The 20,401-nt window shown below is 36.0% G+C and overlaps 1 protein-coding gene across 4 annotated transcripts in view; it reads right to left on the reverse strand.

The window, feature by feature from the left end:
- OPA1 (OPA1 mitochondrial dynamin like GTPase) overlaps positions 1–20,401 on the reverse strand; it is a 96,036-nt gene that overhangs the window by 11,106 nt on the left and 64,529 nt on the right. For all 4 annotated transcript variants that reach the window (XM_080655304.1, XM_080655302.1, XM_080655301.1 and 1 more), the window contains 4 exons: positions 18,983–19,123; positions 17,104–17,220; positions 15,691–15,784; positions 15,083–15,193 (listed from right to left, as the gene is read on the reverse strand). In XM_080655304.1, coding sequence (XP_080511430.1) covers positions 15,083–15,193; positions 15,691–15,784; positions 17,104–17,220; positions 18,983–19,123 — 463 coding nt within the window. The remainder of the gene's footprint in view (positions 1–15,082; positions 15,194–15,690; positions 15,785–17,103; positions 17,221–18,982; positions 19,124–20,401) is intronic.

The following is a 20,401-nucleotide window of genomic DNA, read 5'->3' on the forward strand; positions in this document are numbered from 1 at the left end:
AGTATAAGTTCATTATTGTAGACAAATCTTCTAAAACAGACTTTACAGGCATACACAATAATGAAAGGTGTTTGATGGAAAAAAGGTTATAAAATCCTGGTTTAACACCCCCAAATAATCAAAAGGGTAGTTATTTTACCTGATTTTTAGAAAGATAAAACAATGTATTAAAAGGTATACAATCCTGTGATCAGGAGAACTGTTTCGAGTGTCAGCTTTGCCTTCAACTTTATGACTTTAGACAAGTCACAGTCCTAGTTTCTTTATCTATAAAATGAAGGAATCTGTCAGAAGAATCCAAAGCCCATGTTAACTTTCAAACTTAGGACTGACAGGTACTATTCTAACTGATCATGTTTTAATTGCATCTTTTAAAACTTGTTTATTATCTTTTGTTTATTACTTAGTATCTTTTTAAATTTCATGTTAAGCTCCTAGTAAAAAATGCAATCACAAATGACAATATTATTCTCACAGGGCTATATAATTCAATTTAGAAAGATCGGTTTTATACTGCCTTTTCCAGGAATCAATGTGGGACTGCTTGTCTGAATCATATACTTACAAAAAGTCTGTCATTTAAAATCACTCAGCCTAGCACAGTACTTGCTATGTAATAGATGCCCATGAATATTCATAGTTCATTCATTCATTGTTGAGTGATCTGATTTAACCAGTAGTTAATTCAAACATTAAAGATAATTATTTAAAAAAATTGCTATTTTCAAACCCCAAAACAATAACATTTAGGAGGGAAAAAAGCTGCCATAAAGGAAGTCTGTGAGGTAAAACATAACTTATATCTACTCAATATATAAAAACTCAAAGTGACTGGTGAATAAATTTAGCTTTTTTTTTTTTTTTAACTCTTTTAATTGTAAGCATTTCTATCAAGCACCTTTTGGCTAATATAATCAAAACCTCTTAAAATACTTTAATATTTTTAAGCCAAATTCTCCAAAAGATTTCAGTATGGATGAACATAGAGTAGCCTAATACTCAGGCCTTTATATTGGTTAGGCCCTTCAACTTTCCTAAGTAGATGGCAACCCTAATTTCAGTTCAGCTAACTAATAGATCTTCCCTTAACTAACAAAGAGTAGCACCATTCCAGATTTGTCAATGTCAATGAGTGTAAAACCTTGAACTTTCTGCTACCTGATACTTACTAAAAGGCTCAGCTGTAAGAAATATTACTTATGGAAGATTAGATGGGGGGGTGCATAATTCATCTATTTCTCTGGGTTTTATAGATTTCATCTTTAGATCAGCCACACCAAATAGCTATATTCTGAACTGCATCATTTTGATTCTGCTCACAATTGCTTATGTTATTTGCTGACATTGAGAACATGAAAAAGCCCCATAAAATTCATGATTATATACAGCCATCTGATTCACTATATCATACAACTCAGTGTTATGAGGACTGATAAACTTTCTCCCAGGTGTGTGTTCTGGGAATACCTATGTTTCATCTAAGCAACTGCTATGTTGTTGTTTGAGAGTTACCATAAGTCATGCAATCCATTTTGCTTTCCATTTTTGTATCAGTCCCTAGGAACCGCAAGGCAAATTTGTAGCATTCTTATAGCAAAGTATCTAGAACCCTTGAGCATGTATTTGGAGGGGGTACCAATCTTACTCCAAATTTCACTTGCCTAAATTTTATCTTCCCTTCCATTTAACTTTTCCATTTTTACCTTTGCACAAGATAGGTCTTTGTAAGCTGCCTCAAATCCTTTTTTAGGATAAGGCAGGAAATTAATAAATAAACTATGATGTTAATTTGAGGAAGATATATTACTAGGTAGTTGTTTCATATAATATACTATAATAGTCTAAAAGTGGTCTTTTTTATACTGGTAATCCTTTTTATGCCAGTAATTCAAGAATATTTTTGGGGTAATATTTTTTATATGTAAACTTCTATGAATATATCTGCATGGGAGAAAAAATAAATTAATATCTGCTCAATTCTTGGAAACCAATGATAAATATCTATACTTAGAAGTATTTATTTTCAGCAACAGAAGATTCACAATTGGGATTCATAACTGTCTTTTAAATGCAAAAGTTAGACTGATTCTACCTTAAGATTATAAGTCTACCGTGAATTACTTTATTCTGTATCCCGTACATAAAATGCTCCATATTAGTTACATATATCAACAAAAAGTATGGTGGAAAAAAATCTTTTAAAGATATTTTACGTGCTAACTCATTAAGAATACATTGTCTTATTTTCTCCAACAAAAATTTAAATAAATACACTATTTCAAAATGAACACATTCTTTTGTTCCTTTTGAACAATCTAAAGATCAATACAACTTTTAAAATATGATTAAGGTAATTAATTGGGAAAGCTTTAGCCTAATGACCAGTAAAATAGTCAGTCATAATCAATTGAGGTTTTAAAATAATCCATCACTTTTTCTTTTCTATTTTCTCTTATTCTTAAAAGTATATTTTATCCTGAATTTTGTTAGAAAAGTTGAAATATTTTAAGAAAAGGAAAACCACCCAGGCAGCCCTTAAAGAGACAGGACATCATTTATCACTTGCAAAGACAGATTTATAAGAAGAGGGCCCCTTCTGTTCCTTTAAGGCTGAAAAACAGATGGGAAGTGAATGGACAGTCAATGGGACAAGAAAACACATGCTCCTGTATGTATGTTCCCAGCATAAGAAAGAGGTCAAGATTGTAACTGCATGACTGGGTCCTGGAAAGGGTCTTTCTTCAAGCTGTTACAAAGACAAACGCTGTTCCTCATCCCGCTGTCAAACTGTTATAAATATTGGTTTGTCAAAAGGCCTTCCGTGCTGAAGCTTTAAAAAGGAGGCGTGACAGATGAATGAATTATGAGATTGATTCTTAAACAGTCAACTCATTAATGTAATTTTAAAAGTAAAAGAAAATAATACAAAAACAGAATGTAATTCTGATTTATGAACCAAACTAAAAGTTTATGAAAAAATAGGGAAGTAAAAATATTGCAATTGCAATTAAGAATACATACATAGATTTATCCATCTGGGTTATCTTTTATGAAGAATGAAACCATTACATATGTCTTTAGGAGACAAATCCATTGTCCTAGATACTTAATAATTAGTTTACCTACTAGAACTAACACAGTGAAAATAATGTAAGAAAGGAAGCAAAATTATATGAACTTGGTTATCTACAGTCACCCACAAGAACAAGCCCAAAGACTAAAGATGAACAAAAACCCAAAACAAATCTAAAAATATACCATCTCTAACACATGTGGTTAGTCCCCGCCTTGCCATTAATATTTAGGGTACTAGCTAAGTAATTTCCCTCAATGAACATCAATTTCCCCATCTGGGCAAAGGGGATAATACCTTACAAGCCTCAGGCCTCTATAAGGTGCATACATGGACAAACATAACACATTTAGTCAAGTGTACAGCTTTCTACAAATGTAACAGCTCTCTACAAATGTAAGGGACAGATATTGAGTCCTAAGCAGGATTTGGATTCCAAAGTTTCAAATCAGGCAGTTATATGATAACTAGAGGCTCGGTGAATGAAATGTGTGCACGGGTAGGGTCCCTAGGCCTGGCCTACAATCAGGGCTGATCAGGTTCCCCGCCTCCCTGCCTCCTCCTTCCCTCGCCACCTGTGTGCCACCACCACGCAGTTTCCCCCACCTTCCCACCCCCCTTCCCTTGCTCTCTCAGCGCCCCGCAGCCACAGTTGGTCACCTGCCATGTTCCGCACCGCCCCCTGGTGATCAGGACACATCATAGCGAGCGATCACACTCCCGCTCTCCCAGTCGAACTCCGGAGGGGGCACTTTGCATATTGGCCTTTTATATATATAGACTACAGGCCTGGTGCACAAAATTTGTGCACGGGTATGGTTCCTAGGCCTGGCCTGCGATCAGGGCCATCTTCCCCAGCTGCCCACCGCCGGCCCCGTCCCCCCCACACCACTATCCACCCCCAGTTCCCCATTTTCCATTGGGTGACTGGTGCCTGATGGCCAGGGGAAGGGACCAAGAGGTGGTCAGTGTGCCTCATAATGACTGGTCCAGCAGATGTTCTGGTCATTCTGCTGATAGGGTCAATTTGCATAATACCCTTTTATTACATAAGACTAGAGGCCCGGTGCACAAAATTTGTGCACGGTGGGGGGTGGGGGGATCCTCTCAGCCCAGCCTGCACCCTCTCCAATCCAGGTCCCCTCGGGGGATGTCCGACTGCCGGTTTAGGCCCGATCCCGGGGATCAAGCTTAAACCGGCAGTCTGACATCCCTTTCACAATCCTGGACCGCTGGCTCCTAATCACTCACCTGCCTGCCTGCCTGGTTGCTCCTAACTGCCCCACCCCCACTGGCCTGATCGCCCCTCACTCCCTCCCCCCGCTGGCCTGGTTGCCAATAACTGCCACCTGCTGCCGGCCATGTCACCGCCCCCAACTGCCCCCTCCCTGCCGGCCTGGTTGCTCCTAACTGCCCTCCCACCCGGCCTGGTCTCCCCCAACTACCCCCCACCAGCCTAGTCACCCCTCACTACCCCCCCGCCAGCCTAATCGCCCCCAACTGCCCCCCCTGCCGGCCTGGTTGCCCCCAACTGCACCTGCCCCGCCAACCTGGTTGCCCCTAACTGTGCCCTCGCTGGCCTGGTCACCTCTTACTGCCCCCCTGCCGACCTGGTTGCCCCCAACTGCCCCCCTCTGCTGGCCTGGTCACCCCCAACTGTCCCCCCTGCCGGCCTGGTTGCCCCACGCAGCCTGCTTGTTCAGTTGTTTGGTCGTCCCTCACTAACCCTCCTGCCGGCCTGGTTGTAGGCAGCCATCTTGTGAGGGCGTGAGGGTTAATTTGCATATTACCTCTTTATTATATAGGATACTTCCTATTCATTGCTTTCTCTTGATTGCCAGCAATTTTAGAAATTTCTAACAATTTAAGTAGAAATGAGAATAAAAGATTACAAAGTTAAGAATCAAGTGGATATTAAAAATGGAAGTAGAAGGCAAACATTCAAAGGTTTCCTGTTTAAAAGAGAATTAAGATAAAAAGTAGCTAGAGTACATAGAAGAATCAATCCAACAGGTTTAAGCTGCAAATGACTTGAACATTTTTAAAGAAAGAAGAGACATAAAGAAGGTACAGGCATACGTAGGAAGAGCCAGGGTCCGGAATAAAGGCAGGGATTAACTTTCAAAAGAGGGTAATTTTCAGTACATGTTCTGTTACAAAATAGCCTTGGTATACCTGACCTATTTAAAGTAACTGGTACTATAGGTTTTATTTTTACTAATGCTGCTTTTCCTCTCAGTGAACCTTTTTGAAATAAGTTTATATAAAGAAAAATTTAGCCTACTCTGAGAAACTAGAAATAGGAGTATGATGAACTGAAAATTTGAGGTATAAGAGAAAGCCAACCTAAGATCTCTTTGTGAACATGTGTGACAGAAATGATGTCCCTTAGACCATATTAAAATTGTCTTAGAATACAATGTTACAGTGGTTACTTCTTGGTAGTGGCAATTGTTTTATAAATTTTGCCATTTATATTTTCTAATTTTCCACAATGCATATATACTAGACCTGTGATAATAAAAAGGATTAAAGCAAAAACACCTAAACATTTGGTAGTGTACTTAGAGAAGACAGGTACAGTCTGTACATATGACTCAAAGTAAAAAGTGACATCAATAAAAAGAAAGACTAACAATAAAAAGACTTGAGTTCCTTGACCCAGAAAAAGTGATCTAATTGAACTTCCTTCTATAATTCAAAATACTAAAACTAAGGAAAAACGATACAGTTTTTGTAAGAGAAATTAAAATGGACTCTTTTCATACACAGTAGATAACAATGACACACAAAACATTTATTATCTTAAATGAGTTGCAAAAGCTTGAAAACTTCACTAATTCAAGACAGATTTCAATTCACTCATATATGACAGATCCATGATAGGCAGTTACTGGAAATGAAATTAAATGAAAGTGAATCCTAACACTTAAGAGGGTGCCTTGATGAGCAAGTGCTATGTGGTCCCATAAAACGTCTTCTGGTTTCACAATCACCAAGAAGTTATTTGGGAAAATATTCTGTTACTTTTAAGATTGATCATATAAGGAATTAGCTTCATCATTTCCATGACTAACATAATTAAGCATATGAAATTATGCTCATTTGGGAAAATAGTTTAGAAATGTATAAAATAGTAAAACATTACAATTCCTTTTGCCCTTAATCGCCTCTCCAACTATCCCAAGAACCTCATTTCCCAGAGGTTACAAGTTTAGTGTGCATCAATTTGTCCTTCAAGATAGCTCTTTAAAAAAAAAAAAAAAAATTATTCTTATTTTGCATAATTTTATTTTTTTAATATGCCGTTTAACAGGCCAATGGATCGTTTGTGATTAGATTGTTTTCAATGACTAGATTCTATTTTTTCCCATCTTAGAAATGAGAGAATGCATAAAATAATTAAAAATAAAACAAATCAAAATTTAATCCCATGTTCAACAATGTTACTTAATTTGTAACTCAGTCAGTAAGGAAGTGGTAAGTGTTATTAGCAAGGGAAAAACAACAGCTTAATTCATAGCTTTAATTCTATGCACTGGCCTTTTTACACATACACATAAACACCTATCACAATAAGGCATAAATAAAACCTACTTAAAATTGATAAATGAAAAATTCAACCCATAAATTACTGAAGAGACCTTTCTTATCTTTATTTTTATTTTAATCAGTTAAAACCTGAATTTAAAGCAAAAAGAATATACTTGCTAGTAAGACATGGCGTACCAGAGAAATATTCTTTTAATCTTGTACCAATTTACTAATACTCTTCAATATTGCCTTAAAAAATAGATTTGGGCCATGAAAAATGTGCTTGACTTATAAAGCCCCTCTATGAGTCTGGATTTTCTCATCAATAACCTGGAAAGCACACCACTCAGGTGGGGAATTCTATTTGTAAATAACTACTTTCTAACAGAACTCTCCCTGAGGACTGCTTGATTCACTCTCTCTCTCTCTTTCCCTACCTCCCCGCCCCCACCCCCCCAAGCCCTCCTCTCTTTCTCTCAGCTACAGCACAGAGCAGAGTCTACTTCATCTATGGAGACTCAAGGTAAAAATAATCTTTATTATCTTCCTTAGATGCTTTAGTTTAGCAATTTCAGCTTACTATGAAAAATATTATTTCAGAGGCAAAATTTAAAAATTTAATCACTTTTACCCTGAAAAGATGCCTTAGAGACCATCAACACTGATACATAAAATAGAAAAAGTTACTTACGCTGTAGTGAATTTTTCCACTTTCCAACTATACTCACTCCTACTAATAACCATTCCAAGAAGTACACAAATGTCAAAGAGAATGAAAATATTCCAATCAACTTAAAAATTCCTAATAACCTTAAAAAAATTATGAAAGTGATTCAGTGAAATCATTGGTGACCAGAAAGAAGTGGTTTCAAAAGGGATGAAAGCCAGATCAAAGGTGTTAGCAAGGGAGTGGGTACAGGGTGAATGCAGCAAACGCAAGCTGCTCTAGGAGGGAAAGGAAATGGTAGCTTTCTGGCATGACAGAGTGGAAAAGAGTTCCTTAGATGCGAAGTGAGAGCTTCTTTATGAAGTCAAAAGAAGGCGGTGAAGACAGCGTCTGTATAAAAGCTCACAATCAAACAGTCACAGAAGACATACAATATGTAACATATAGGTATGGTGAAATTATGAACGAACCAAGTCACTTTGGGAGAATAGGTCAGTCATAGTAAGCACAAATTTCCCTCCCCCCCCGAAATTGGTTATTTTGGTTGCCTAGACTGGGAAGCCTGCCTTCTGCTCAGTTAAATATCACTGGCAATACCTCAGGAAGGTTTTAACCACTGAAAGAAGGTAAATAAGTAGGGCAGAGGAAAAACACTGGTTTTGGACCCATGATAATGATCTAGAAGAAGGCACATGAGAGACATAAGAAAAGAGAGACAGGGAAAAGACTGCTTAGAAATGTGCTAGAAGCCAGGAGACGAGAAAAGCAGTACGGAGGTCTTTTAATTATCGGCCAAAGAAACAGTAACAGTATTTAGATATAAATGATGTTGTAGGGCTTACGGTCCTTACAGTTCATGCTTTCTCTCCAGGGCAATTGACTATTCTCTGCGGTTGTGCTTTTTTTGTTTGTTTGTTGTTTGAATGCTCTCTGGGCCTACCTAGCAGTCTACAACTTAATTGCAGCCCCTCCTCCTTGAAATCCCTTTAAAATTCATTTTCTATGGTTACATCTACAGAAACAAAACAAACTTCTACTTAGATATAGTTCAAATAATTTACCAAATTTTCAACAGTCACACACATTTATCACTCTACTAAAAGAAGATAGATGTCAATTTTATCCCAATCAATAACTAACTGTACTGCTGCAAACAGGAAGAACTGCTCTAGTTTAGAGGCAGAACGGTGGGTGGTGGTGACCTGGAACCAATCACCTATAGAGAAAAACTTGTCAAAATATGTGTGCCAGAGCTCCGCTCTGGAAAAACAGTAAACAGTTTTAAACCTCTGACTTTCCTGTTCTATAGTAATTTTAAGTTCCAAACTCTGACTCTAATAATCTTTCTATTCAGTCTCTCACTGCTTCATGGCCACTATTTGTACCCATCGTGGCCCTCAAGTACATGGCGGGTATGGGAGAAGCTCATTAATGTGGAGTAACCTATGAAAATAAAATTCAAGAATGTCTTGATATTTTTTTTTTTCTACATGAAGAACAACAAAATCACACTGGCTGAGGGTTCCATCTACATATGTTCTGACTACTTTTTATTCCATTTTTAATGTGGCATGAAGACATTTTTAACTAACCTATTAATTAGAATTGTTTCAGAGTTAGTGAAAGGTCTTTTTAGATTTAAGTGGCTGTGGAATGCTTCTCTTCAATCTTAACTTTTAAAGTGGCAGTACTGAATCATTCTCCTGCTGATCCCTTTTTTATCATCATAATTTTAGAAATGTACATTAATTATGGAGAACAAAAGATTTCATTACAAAAATGATTTGTTCCTGAATATCTGGTAGCTGAGAGAAAAAAAAGGAAATTTCCATTTGTAGTCTATATTTCTAAGTTTCTAAAGTCAAAACTGAAGCTCCCTCACACTAAGATACAATGCTTGTATCTTTGCTCCTTTCTAATTATCAAGAGAAAGCACAGGGTGGAGGATAAGAGGAGACTGGGAAAGTGAAGAGACACAAAGACGAGCGCCACCAGCATTGTACACTCCCCAGAGAAACAAACTTTAAGCTTCAAGAAACAATTGCTTGCTGTCTGGGAGATGCTCAGGCATCAAACAATAAAGAACAGTCAACAGAGGCAAGAGGCCGAGCACGCTGCTGTGATTCCTACTCTCTAATCCCCGGCTCCAGTAAAAAGGCCAGCTGTTGCCACCTCGTGTAGGGAGTCAGCAGAGCAAATTAACTGCCAGAGAAAAAAGGCGCGGATATTGGAAAATTCTAATTTACCAGCCTCTTTAAGTTACACTGTTTTTAACATTAAGGACATCACACTATAGCATTAAAATACGCCTGTGCATTGGTAGCCCAAGTACAGGAGTTTACCACTGTTTTCGCAGTTATTGGTAAGTAAATGAGATATAAGTATGAAGTATTCAGTTTTGACTGAAGCACATCTATGAAGTACAAGAATTATGAAGAAATACACTGAAGCTTACTATAAAACATTTCAACACTCACAGACCAGCTCAACAAAAAGCCTCAATTGCTCCATAAAAATTCTGCATTTGTTATAGCTGGAGCCTAAGTCTCTAAGCATGAACACGTCACACTGAAAAGCCGTGTCTGAGTTTGGAGCACTCAGATACTACTTAACCATGGTGGAATTTGACAGTATACTTCAAGATGTGATTATAAGTCACACAAAGAAAGTGAACTTCCTCCAATCCTGTTCTGTGGCTTTGCTTGCATTCAGTGCTCTAATCTCTTACCCAGATGTTCTAATTCTATCAGTTTTCATATTATTTGAGTTTAAATTGCAAAGCTTTTTATAGTGTAGGAAGTACAAAGGATGATCATTATCATCACTAATATGTAAAGGATATTGTCAACTATGGAAGTATACAAATGTAAAGAACCATTTTATATAATCATAGTTTCTAACGGCTTGAGTTTGTTTTTTTTTTTTTCTCAAATTAGTTTGGCACAGTAGTTAAAAGACTTGGGGTCGATTCTTGGCTTTACCATTTATTATCTATGTGTTTCTAAGCCTCCATTTCTTTACCTATAATATAAGAAAAATGACTGTACCTATGAGAATGCATATACAGCACAAAGCCTAATATCTGGGAGAGAAAAATACATTCATACACAGTTTCAGGTTCTGATACCAAAATGAAAAGGAATGCACTGTAAATAAAGAAAGACTCCGTAGTTCTTAGAGCGATCTAAATGACTGGTCATGCCCCTTTAATTCCTGGGTATCAATGATTCTTTGGTTATGTACACAGAGAATGAAAAGTTTAACTCAGGAACAAGAGTTAAAAGAAACCCAAGCTCTGAATCTTAAGCAATTAATTTAAGGTCCAAACACTCACAATAACCTAGTTAACAGCTGACACCATATTCATGGCAAACAATAAGAAAATTCCCGGATGGACTGATGAAACTCAGTTTAGCAACACTGCCAGCAATTACCACCAGTGCTTGAGGTGGATGGAGAACAAACTCTAAAAATAAGTCTGTGAGGTGATACCACTATCACTTGTTCTATATGATGACAATTATAAAATAAATTTTATAAATCATAAAATTGAGCATAATAGAAAGAAAAACTTTGATTTAAGCTATAGTATACCAATCTTCCCCTCTCCAAAGAAAGCATTTTAAAACTGCAGTCTGTTTGAATAAATAGGTTGGAAACATTAAAAATTCTGCTGGAAATCCAAATAGATTTTATCCAAGTTAACACTATTTAAATATCTATTTATATCCTTTGAAATAAAATTCACTACAAAATCAAAATAATTTCATCAAAGTCAAAGTGGGCATATTTACACACTAGACAGGTCTAAGTGGACTAGACACTGCAAATAAGAAACTAAGGTAAAAAGATGAGCTGTGTAGCTTACTAAACTATTCATGAGGTAACAGTCTTTGGACATCTTCAAAGACATATTTTCAAAGGTGTTGTTTTCTCTAAATTATTTTCATATGAGCCTGATCCATTATCAGTTATAAAAACACAAACATTTTTAATGCAAATAATCCTAGACTTAGAGAAAAGTTGTCAGAATACTACAAAGAACATATTTTTTCTCAATCATTTACTGCCATTATGCCCTAAAGCCCCAAATATTCTATTGGTATTAGCTACAAACAAGGATCTTTTCCTAAAGAATACTAATTTAACAAATAAAGTTTAAAAATTAACACTGAGGGACTACTACCTTGTAACCCTCAGATCCCCTTCACATTTTATCAACTGGACCACTAATGTCCTTTAGAGCAAAAAGGTCCCGTGCAGGCACACACATTGCATTTCTTTAGTCTCCTTCAACCAGAACAGATCCCAGTCTTCCCTGTCTCGCATGATATTGATGTATTTGAAGATTACATGCTATTTTGTAGACTGTGCCTTAATTTAGGTTTGTCTAGTGTATCTTTATAATGGGACTTAAGTTATACATCGCTGGTAAGAAGATGCTAGAAGTGATGCTGGGTTCTTCTCACTGCATTCTATAAAGCGTCCACAGGTCTGATTTGACCATTATTGATAATATTAACTTTGACCGCTTGACTAGGTGGTATCGCCAAGGCTTCTCCAATGTAAAATTACTCTTTTTCTTTTTTAAATTATTTTGTATGGAGATATTTTGTGTGATTGTACAAACATCCCATTCCTCATCACTGATTTTATTGCTTTATTAATATAAACATTAACGGATTTATTTTACACAATGGGTTATAATTTATAACTATCATTATTTATTTTCATACCCAAATTATCCTAGTCTTGGCCAGCTGGAGCCTCTTCAAGCTGGCTCTATATCCTGTTGACATGTCCCCACCATTCTTCAAGTAATTCCTTACTTTCTATACCTTAAGATGTCCCAGGTTCATCCTACCTTTTCCTGCTCCAGCTATGGAATCTACCATATCTCCAAAGAGATCTAGTTCCTACGTATGACTCCTCTTCCCAGGAGCCTCCCAAGACCAGAAGAAGTGGGCTCCTTTCTCATTTCTTTGACCTTCCTAACTCCAGCTTCATGGTTTCATTTCACTAGTGAACATGGTATATCTTCTTTAGAAGATGAGAGAACACTGTACTACTTCTTATGGACTCATCTTAAAGGCTAACTGGTTGGTGAATCTCCAAAGTAAAGTGGTGAAATGATTTAAAATCAAGCAAATTTAAGACTGACAATAAATGTGATGTATAAAGCTACCAATCTCTACAATGTTCTACCCTGTACAATTTTAAAATCACAGTAAAAACTCTCTTGATTGCCTCTCTTCTCTAAATTGTTAACTAACATGCTATATTCTAACTGAATATGCTATACTAGACACTTTGAACTGTGTAATGTAGTAGTAATTGTTAAACTCAAAGTTTTCTTGCTGAAAATATTTATGACCAGATTCCCAAGTGTTAGATTGAAGATAAACAATAAGGAGATATATTCTTTACAATTAATGGACCAAGTCATGGCTCATCTCTCTAAGTAGGACTAATGAAGATGAGTCACTAGTGAAACACTTGCTTCCAAGCACATTATTTGGTACATTAATGTGACCATAATATTATATGAACAGAGGAATTCAATCATTTTAAGGAAAACTAGCAGAACATATGACCTGGCTTGACAGTGCACAAATTTGTGTTAGTAATACACTTTCTTTAAAGTATCAAATTAGGAATGGAAAATGATGAGGTTACACACATGAGAAGAGACACATCATTTTCTAAATCACTTAAAAATTTATATGCTGGTAAAATACGTGGAAGTTTTCACTGTCTGATAACTATGTCCTGAGAAATAAAAAAGAGATATATTGTATACATTGTGACATGACACAGCGCTTCTTGGAACAGTATTAATTTAGCGTGAAATTATGAGCCAGGGACTTCCAAATGGTTTTGAACTAATTCTCTTAACAATGCTGTGTAGTAACTATTATAGTATGTGGTCATTTTCATAAAGAAGCTAAGGCTCTGGGAGATACCTGCCCCAGATAACACAGCTAATATATGGCAACTCTGAGTTAAAATAGATCTCTAAGTTAGCACAAACTTAACTATGCTGCCAAAGTGGCATGAAAAACAAAAACAAAAGAAAGTCAATAGAAAATGGAAATAAAAGTTAAAGTATGTTTCAAAAAAAAGATTATTAAAGAAAGAAAAGGAAAAGACAGAAATGAAGAGCTCAGATAACTTAGAAATGGAGAGAGAAGGAAAAGATAAGCCGTGGAAAACAGCATGCTGCTTAGGCTCAGGGTATAAAATAGGAAAATTGCCTGCCTTCTCATGGATATTCTAGTGACTGTATTGTACTGATATAAATTCAGCTTAGAAACTGTTTTTAAATTTGAAAAACTTCTATTCAGCATATGCTCTTTTAGATATCAGAAAACTCACTGGATAATACATTTAAGTATAAAATGAAAGACAATTCTTTGTTTCATGAAGCTGCAGTAAGGGAAACTTATAACAAGGTAGGCTCAAAGAGAACTGCCAACCCCCAGTATTTTTATTTAATAATATTAATCTTTCACTGACTTCCCTTAGGTTCTCGAGGATCTAAGTAAATCTTAACAGGCAAGCAAAACAGCTTAATGCTAGGAACCTACTAGCAACAGGAAAGAACTAAATAACTCCACAAAGTGGAGTGAGTTGAGGATGGTGGAGGGGAAGGGAAAGCCACACTGCCTAGTGCAGGTGAGAAGCTGAACCAGGTGTAAGAGGGTGTTCACATGGGGGAGTTGGTGGCCTGGCCTAGAGGTAAGGAGAGTGTCTGTGTAGGAAGGCAGTTTGATGCAGGGCATTGGAGCACAAGCAGGATGAAGAGGGTGTCTCCATAAAAACATAGTCTGACTTCAGGTGAGGAGGGAGTCCTTGTGTAGAGTGCAGGGAGAGGGAGAATGAGAGGGGGAGGTGTCTGCATAAAGGGACAGAGCCTGAGCTCAGTAAAAAGGACTCCATGAAGAGGGCATCCTGACAAGGGATGTCAGGGCCCAGATGAGGTGAAAGGGTACCAACACAGGGTAAGGCACTGCAGAGCTGGCCTGGAGTCAGTGTAAAAGCCTGAGCTGGGTGAAGAGAATGTTCGTTCAATGAAGGGGAGAGTGACAAGTTTGGTTACATAAAGGAGCACTGATCAAAATAAGTAAATACATTAATGATACCTAGAGCCAGTTTTCTCATTGTCAGAAAAAGGAGTTACAAATATGGTAAAAGAGAAAATGAGAACAAACCCTGGATTATTGAATTCAAATGATAAGTACTGGTGACAACTTATGGTTTTCAATACAGACATATATGTATGACCAGGAATATAGATGCAAATGTGTGTATATGAGTGTACATGCACACATGCAGTGTTTGTTCCCTAGCTCTTTCCACCGAGAGGCTCTGGGAACAGTAATATTCTAGCAATAATGAGCATATCAGTTCTCAGCTCTTGATTTCTACATACCATTCTCAAAAAAAAAAAAAAAAAAAAAAAAGGTGGGTCAGGTAGAGTACAGAATGAGCATGGAACATCTTGTGACATGGAAGGACAATATTAGGACAAAAGGGGAACTTGGATGGTGTGTGAAATTAGACGTCGTAATCAGTATCAACATCCTGATTTTAATGGTTGCTAGGAGAAAATCTTTATTTCTAAGAAACACACATTAAGGTACTTGGAAGCGATGGGGCTTCAAGTTAGCATCTTTCCCTCACATAGTTCAGGAAGAAAAGTTCTTTGTATATACTTTTCTGTAAGTCTGATGTTAAATGGGTGAACAAGGAATGAAACTGGGGACGGTGAAAAGGCAGCCAAGTGAAAGGCAGGAGGAAGTACTTACTGAGGTCTTCAGCCAGTTGAACTCGTTTACCAGTGAGCAACTTAACCTTCTTCTCACCATCTTCAGCAAAATCTTCCAGTACTTCTTTAACATTTTTCTCTAATCGTCTGACTGTTCAAAGTAAATAAAAAAACTTGAGGAGCACTGCTTTTATGAGTGGACAAGGATATGAAATTAACAATACGTGCAGTAAGTAATTTTTCTCATCGCATTAGATCAATTAAGTTCAGACTTCTCACAGTTACAGGGAGAATATTTACCTATTATTCAGTGCTTTTAACAGCATAAAACTAATATATTTTCTCAGAGAGTCATATTCTCAAGCCCTGACACTTTAATAGAAGTACAGATTTCTCAAAAAAACTAAGTGATGCTTAGGAGTCCTTTTCTAAGAGAGTTTTTCTGTAATAAAGAGAGACTCCTGATATGTTTTATCTCCATCCTTTTCAATTATGATCTATTTTCATTAATATTTTAAGGGCAAATAATAAATTTCAGTTTTTCAAATAAATCTATCATAAAGGAAGTATTTGGGCATGCTATTATAAATGGATGTTATTACTGTATTTTTTATGTCAAAATTAGAAAATGGTCCCTTTGTGGCTTACCTTCAGTGTTTGTAAGTTGTTGTCTTAAAGTATTTGCCGTGATAGCAAGCATGCGCTGTATTCGCCAAAATAGGACAACATCATTGCATTCCAACTGAAATATCAGGTAATTAAGATTACCAGATGCAAATTTAAACATGAATTTGATCATAAACACAGACAACGACTAAATAAGGGCCTAAGCTTTAAAAATACTCAGACTTACCTAACATATACGTATATTCCTATTGTAGATAGAAGCTACTGAATAATTTCTGCACAGAATCCATCAAATTCTGCATGATTTGGGTTCTATCTACCACACACCTATATAACTTTGTTTTAATTCCAATAAGAAAGCAAATAAATTTGGGAAATAGGGCATTTCATTGCGTTTTATACAAGTAGAAATCCACAGCATATTATGACCCTTAATTTGTATTTAGTTTCAACACATAACCATGTTAAAGTATGTCCTTAGATTAACCTCTTTTCTTTGAGTGTATACTCAAGAAATTTTTGAAATTCAGCTGTATATGAAAATAATTGATATATTTTTAAAAAGAAATTTATTCTGTAGAGAGGTCTTCTCAACATTTAAAATTAGGCAAAAAATTTGCCACCTTTTACATAGGTGCATTTAATTGTAAATTTATTTTAAGCTGCTGAAAGTTCAAAAGGAAAGCATTTTAGGGGGCTCAAATAAGATCACTGATCAATACAGCATTTTCAGGATACATTTCAAAACATTTCTGCTTGTAAAAAAATGCTCAAAATACATCCGTTTGCTGCCACCTACAGGTTACTTTGTAAAATGTGACATTAAGCTACAACTATCCATTCCAAAAACTTTATAGTGCTTTAAAATAATAATTTAAAGCAAGATTTTAGTGATAGAAAGAATTACAACCTAATATAGGAAACTAGCACAATAAAAACTGTTTTACAGTATTATTTCCACTATGCAATGGATGACTGTCTTATACACATACACACACATACAACCCTGCATAGAAAGAGTTGAACAAAAATATATAAAAATGTTAATTAAAATTACTTCTAGGTGAAGGGTTATAAGGGACTATTTCCTTTTGCATAATTTTACATTTATTTATTGAATTTTCTTTCTACAATGGGAATGTATTATTTTATAACAGAAAAAGTTAATTCTTAAAAAATATTTTAAAGTGGTTTAGTGCCTATTACATGCACACAGAATCTTACAGGCACTGGGATGATATGCATGTAAGATGCAAATCCTACCAAAGTGGTAAATATCTTTGAAAAGATAGGGGCTAGGTTACTCTTTATAAATCACACATTTTTTTTCAGAAGATCAAAAGACTTAAAATTAATGCTAAAGCTACAGTTTACTTTTAAACATCTAAAATACTATTGCTATAAAACATTTCTACTTGTTTTTGAAAACCTTACCTCAGAATCTACAAAATGCCTTTGATAGTAATAAAAGCCTCTTCGACACAGGTTACAGTGGTTTAGAGCTGTTTTTAAGAAATGTCTTCTATAAACTTGGTGCCAAGTGTCCTTAATCTAATGAAAAAAGAAAACAAACACCAGAGTTTTTATACACTTGTCAAGTTAATCAAACACATTCTGAAAAGTCACCTACAAAGCTTATTTATATTTAAAAAATTAATTAAAACCAATGGCAATGTTGTTATTCTACCAACCTTTTTTATCCATTAAATTTTTTCAAGACAAAGATTAGATTTACTACTAGTCTGTCCCCTTACCAGCTAATGTACTTCAAAATTTGCAGTATTTTTTAACAAGCATTGCTGTTATAGTCAAATAATCATCTTGTACAGTAGCTAAAGTAGGGATTATCTTCCCCTAATTCAAGGTAAAGATTCCAAGGCAATAAGAGGTTGTGAGCCTTGTACAGAGTTAGGATTAGAAGATGGTATCAGACCATGCCCATCAACCAACCCAACAATATTTCCTTTCTGATTATTAAATTTCAGTTACCACATCATTATGACCCCCCCTCCCTGTTATTGCTATACACCCTGTTAGTGTTCAAAGTTCTTTCATACCACTATCTTTTTTAAAGCATAACAATACTAAGTAGGTAGAATAAGTATCATCACCACCATTTGACAGGTGAAAAAAGGGGCTCAGAGAGATTATATTAATTACTAAAGGTAATATTACTAGCGAATGGAATGAAGTACTAGAATTCACGTCTCCTGATATCTAGTCCAACCACTATTCCTGTCAGAGTACTTACCTACCTTTTTTATAGCTTCATAAAGTGCACTGAACAAAGTGTCTGCTGGAAAAAAACCTGAGATTTTCTTGCTCACAGAAACTAATTATGTCGCCAATCCACATCCTACATATGGACAAAGTTCCTCCCACTGTACTTATAGCCACAGAAAACTAAAAAGTATCAAGCTGTATACAACTAATTTTTAACAAGAACTAGGACAATGTGGATAAATTAACTCTATGTTCTTGTAATCATTAGTCTTCATTTCATTTAAAAAAAAATAAAAAAAAATATATAAAAGCCTTAGCGACTGTTACGACCAAACGACCGGTCGACCAGTAGCTATGATGTGCACTGACCACCAGGGGGCAGATGCTCAATGCAGGAGCTGCCCACTGGTGGTCAGTGCACTCCCACAGCCAACCTCTCACAGCCAGCTAACCTCCCCCTGGCCGGCAAACCTCCTGCAGTCTCTCCCCCCGTCCCTCAGGCTTCATCTGGCAGCCGGCAGGCCCTGGCTGGCCCAGCCCTGATCGGGACTGGGTGAGATGGCCCCCATAGGCCCTGATCACCGGCCAAGCTTAGGGACCCCACCCGTGCATGTATTTCATGCACTGGGCTTTTAGTTTATAAATAAAGCTACACATATAACTGCTATAACTGTTTTGAATGTCAGTTTTCTTATTCTGAACTCTGGTGGAATTTAAAATAAGTATGTATACTCATTTCTTAAATAAGAAAACATAAATAGCAGATAATCTTTAAAAGAATTTATATGTGGCTCTGAAATTTTATACGACTGTACCACTAGAATTACTTTCTCATTGGGTTTCACTTAAGCTAACTTAAGCTAATATTAAAGTGAGGTTTTGATCCCTTACACTCTAACTAGGAAACACAGGCCCAGAAACACTTTTATTCTTATTTTCCCCAAACAAACATCATGAAGGTAAGCAAAAAGTAGTCTAAACTGTAATTATTTTTATCCTCATATTTATTATAAGAGAGGAAAAAGAGGCATTATCCAACAAGAAACAAAGATTAAGGAAGCAACTGCATGCTTTTTGGCATATTTATTACCAAGCTTGGATCTACTTCTACTCCTCGGGATTCGAGGTTCTTTCGGACTGTAGTTATCTCATCACTTGCAAGATAGGCTGGGTGTTCCTCATTACATTTCAACATCTTCTCCAATTCACTCTTGGTTTCGTTGTGAACACACTTTAAAATGTTTCAAAGAAGAAAGTATTTAGTTTGGTTCATGATTCGGCACACTTGTAAAAACAGAGTCCCAATTTTAATAAATATATTACTATTGCACAATAAATGACATAAGTTCAATCACAACAAATAAGAACGTACACAGTGACCTGGCTTATGCATGCAGAACAACTATGAATTATGACAGGCAAAAAAGAAAAAAAATTTTTAGCCCTATTTGTTGATTTTACTTTTGCTGAAATATTTTACACGGAAAGAGATAATATTCTATAAATGCTTTATATCTAATAATTAGATGACTGTAAGGACTTACACCTCTTGACATGTTTCTTTTACAACAAATTAAATATAAAATTTATAGTGAAATTTTTAAATAGTCTTTTCATTAAAATATCTTGCTTTAGATTGCTTCTGTAAGGTACCCATTATTCTTAGATTCATTTCCAGTTTCTTCTCTATAATTGTTCACAATCTCTTCATCAAAGTTGGAAATGTATACATACAGGTGATAAGTTTGAAAATATGACTCTTATACAGTGTGAAATTAAGTTCTTTTCATTTAAAATATTTTATTTATTGATTTTAAAGAGAGAGAGGGGAAGGAAGAAAGGGAGGAAGAGAGGGAGGGAGGAAGAGAGAAACATCAATTTGTTATCCCACTTATTTATGCATTCATTGGTTGATTCTTGTATGTACCTTAACCAGGGATTGAACCCTCAACCTTGGCGTACTGGGACGATGCTCTAACAAAATGAGTTACCCAGCTAGGGCCTATCTCTTCATTTTCAATCCTTCTTTTAAAATTGCATGTGTAAAAAAGTTTCAAATTCACTGATTAAACAAGTCACTACCACAGCACTTAGCCCAAACTATATTAAGCTACAGAATCTGAACATTTGTACAAAAATACCACTTAAATAAATAAAAAAATTTGCTTGTAAACAGAACTACTAATTAACAGTCTCTGAAAACATGACATTTTAGAAGAAATATTTAATAAAGAGAAATTTCACTATTTTCTTAAATATCTGCTATTTGGTCTGAGGTAGGAAAGAAATCTCTAAATATGATTTTCCTCTTCTGTTTTCACTTCCATCTGTTCCCACTTTACTTGGTCTTCAGGACAACACTCCTCTCCCACCTATCCTGACCAAGATCTGCATTAGTTCAGCTTAGGCAAGGTGAGAATTTTCAGAAGTAACACCACAAAAGCACAAAATAGTTTTCAGAGCATGGATTTATCATCTTTAACACAGAACAATCTTGAGTTTCTTTTCC

This window comes from Plecotus auritus (genome assembly GCF_963455305.1).
Source record: "Plecotus auritus genome assembly, chromosome: 2".
Lineage (NCBI taxonomy): Eukaryota > Metazoa > Chordata > Mammalia > Chiroptera > Vespertilionidae > Plecotus > Plecotus auritus.